The sequence below is a fragment of the Saccostrea cucullata genome, unplaced genomic scaffold (genome assembly GCF_032062105.1).
Source record: "Saccostrea cucullata isolate Sc308-1 unplaced genomic scaffold, CSIRO_AGI_Scuc_v1 ctg5946, whole genome shotgun sequence".
NCBI lineage: Eukaryota > Metazoa > Mollusca > Bivalvia > Ostreida > Ostreidae > Saccostrea > Saccostrea cuccullata.
Window position 1 is genome coordinate 12,673 of NW_026928748.1, and position 2,043 is coordinate 14,715.

General features: G+C 39.7%; 1 protein-coding gene across 1 annotated transcript; it reads left to right on the forward strand.

Moving 5' to 3' along the window:
• On the forward strand, positions 1 to 1,407 carry LOC134278631 (uncharacterized protein F54H12.2-like). Its single transcript, XM_062760929.1, has one exon. It carries the CDS (start codon positions 1 to 3, stop codon positions 1,405 to 1,407), a length of 1,407 nt encoding a protein of 468 aa, XP_062616913.1.
• The last annotated feature ends 636 nt before the right edge of the window (positions 1,408 to 2,043 follow it).

Consider the following 2,043-nt stretch of genomic DNA (forward strand, 5'->3'; position numbering starts at 1 on the left):
ATGTTACAACCCGATTCCTGTGCGTGTGGGATGAACAATTTACAATTGTTTGAAGTCCCTCCCACTAATATTGCTTTAGAAGACTCGAAATGGGAAGAATATTACCCCATTTCCAGTACTTTAGATTCGGACACCGCTCCCATCGAATTTGAAATTAAAGGACAAGGAGATCACTATCTGGATTTATCTCAAACTTATCTTCAGTTGGTATGTAAATTTACCAAAGACGATGGAAGTAATCTGACCGGGGCAAACAGCACTTCGAGTCCAGTGAATAATATCTTACATTCCATGTTTACGGAAATCGATGTCAGTCTGAATGGAAAAATAGTGACTCCAGGGACGGATACTTATCCTTACAAAGCTTATCTGGAGAAATTATTGTCTTACCGACCCAGAACATTAAAGACACAGGCGAGGGCCTGTAGTCTGTGGGAAAAAGATACGGCAGGACATATGGACGAAGTGGGGTTAGAAGCTCTTGGTGTAGCTCAAAATAAGACCTTTGATGTAACTAAAGGTTCAGGTAAAGACACGGTGACCATTGACGAACCCATCCTCACAGCGTTACCAGTCAATTCTAAAAACGAAGGATTCCGAAAAAGACACCAAGCTATTGCTGACAGTAAGAAAATCAGTTTGCTGGATCGTTTACATCTGGATTTGTTTCAACAAGATCGATTTCTACCTAATGGAGTGGACGTCCGTTTGCGATTTAATCGAGCTAGACCTGCTTTCTACATGATGATCAAAGGAGGAAGTACAGGAAAAGTGAAAATTTTGAGTATGGTCTTGTGGGTGAGAAAAGTCAAACCCACACCAGTCATGATGAATGCCATTAATCAGAGTTTGAATACCCACAGAGCCAAATATCCCTTGAGAAGAGTGGAAGTGAAAACCTTTACCATCCCCACAGGAACTCAGTCTAAGATTACGGATCATCTGTTTCAAGGCCAGATGCCTAAACGTCTCATTTTAGGCTTTGTGGAGAATGCGGCCTTTAACGGGGATAAAACTAAAAATCCCTTTCATTTCCAAAACTTTGGGATCAAGAAATTAGATGTCAGTATCAACGGAGAGACCATGAGTACTCGTTGTTTTGAGCCTAATTTCAACGACGATTTATATCTGAGATCTTATCTCAGTCTGTATCAAGCTCTGGGAAAATTAGGAGAAGATTGGGCTCCAGACATCACCTTAGAAGAGTATAAAAGCGGCTACACTCTATGGGGCTGGGATTTCACTAAAGATCAAGAAGCGCAATCGGATAAATTCCACATCATAGAACTGAGAGTAGAAGTGCAGTTTACCGGCAATACGGCCACTACCTTAAATTGTGTGGTGTATGCAGAATTCGATAACCTATTAGAAATTAACAAACAGAGAGAAGTGAGCATTGATTACTAATGGATACGGGGCAATTGAGAGAAGTCTTATCCAGAGAATTCAAGAGTTCTTTTGGAGGTGTGTATCCTGTAGATTTATTACCGGATCAATTAAGACCTGGAGAAAAAGCTGTGGTGGTCAATACGGATCCTCAAGATCGACCTGGAGAACATTGGGTGTGTCTATATGTGAGCAATCCCGTGGTGGAATATTTCGATTCTTATGGATTTCCTCCCTTACAAAAAGAAATTCAAGATTTTATCCAGCGTCATGCTCAACAATGGATATATAATCCGTATCGCTATCAAGACTGGAATACCGATGTGTGTGGACAATATTGCGTGTATTATTTACATCAAAGAGACAAGAAAAGAAAGAAAACCGACGAATGGCTATTCCCTTTTGACCAGAGTACGGCTTTACAAAGGGACAGATACGTGGCGAATTGGTTTCAAAACACTTATCATAAATTACCTACGGGTCATGGACAAAAGTGTCAATGTTTTTATCAAAATGTATTGTAAATACGTTGTTTGTTGTTGTTTGTTGTTGTTGTTTGTTGTTACAAATAAAGAATGAAAAAATCAAAAATCTGTGTTTCTTTGTTATTGTTTTGAGGAAATCCAGTTCAAACTGGTTAGGCTAGGCTAGACTGTG

What these genes read in the sequence shown, in the direction of transcription:
- LOC134278631 (XM_062760929.1), top strand. Translation starts at nt 1, where the DNA reads ATGTTACAACCCGATTCCTGTGCGTGTGGGATGAACAATTTACAATTG.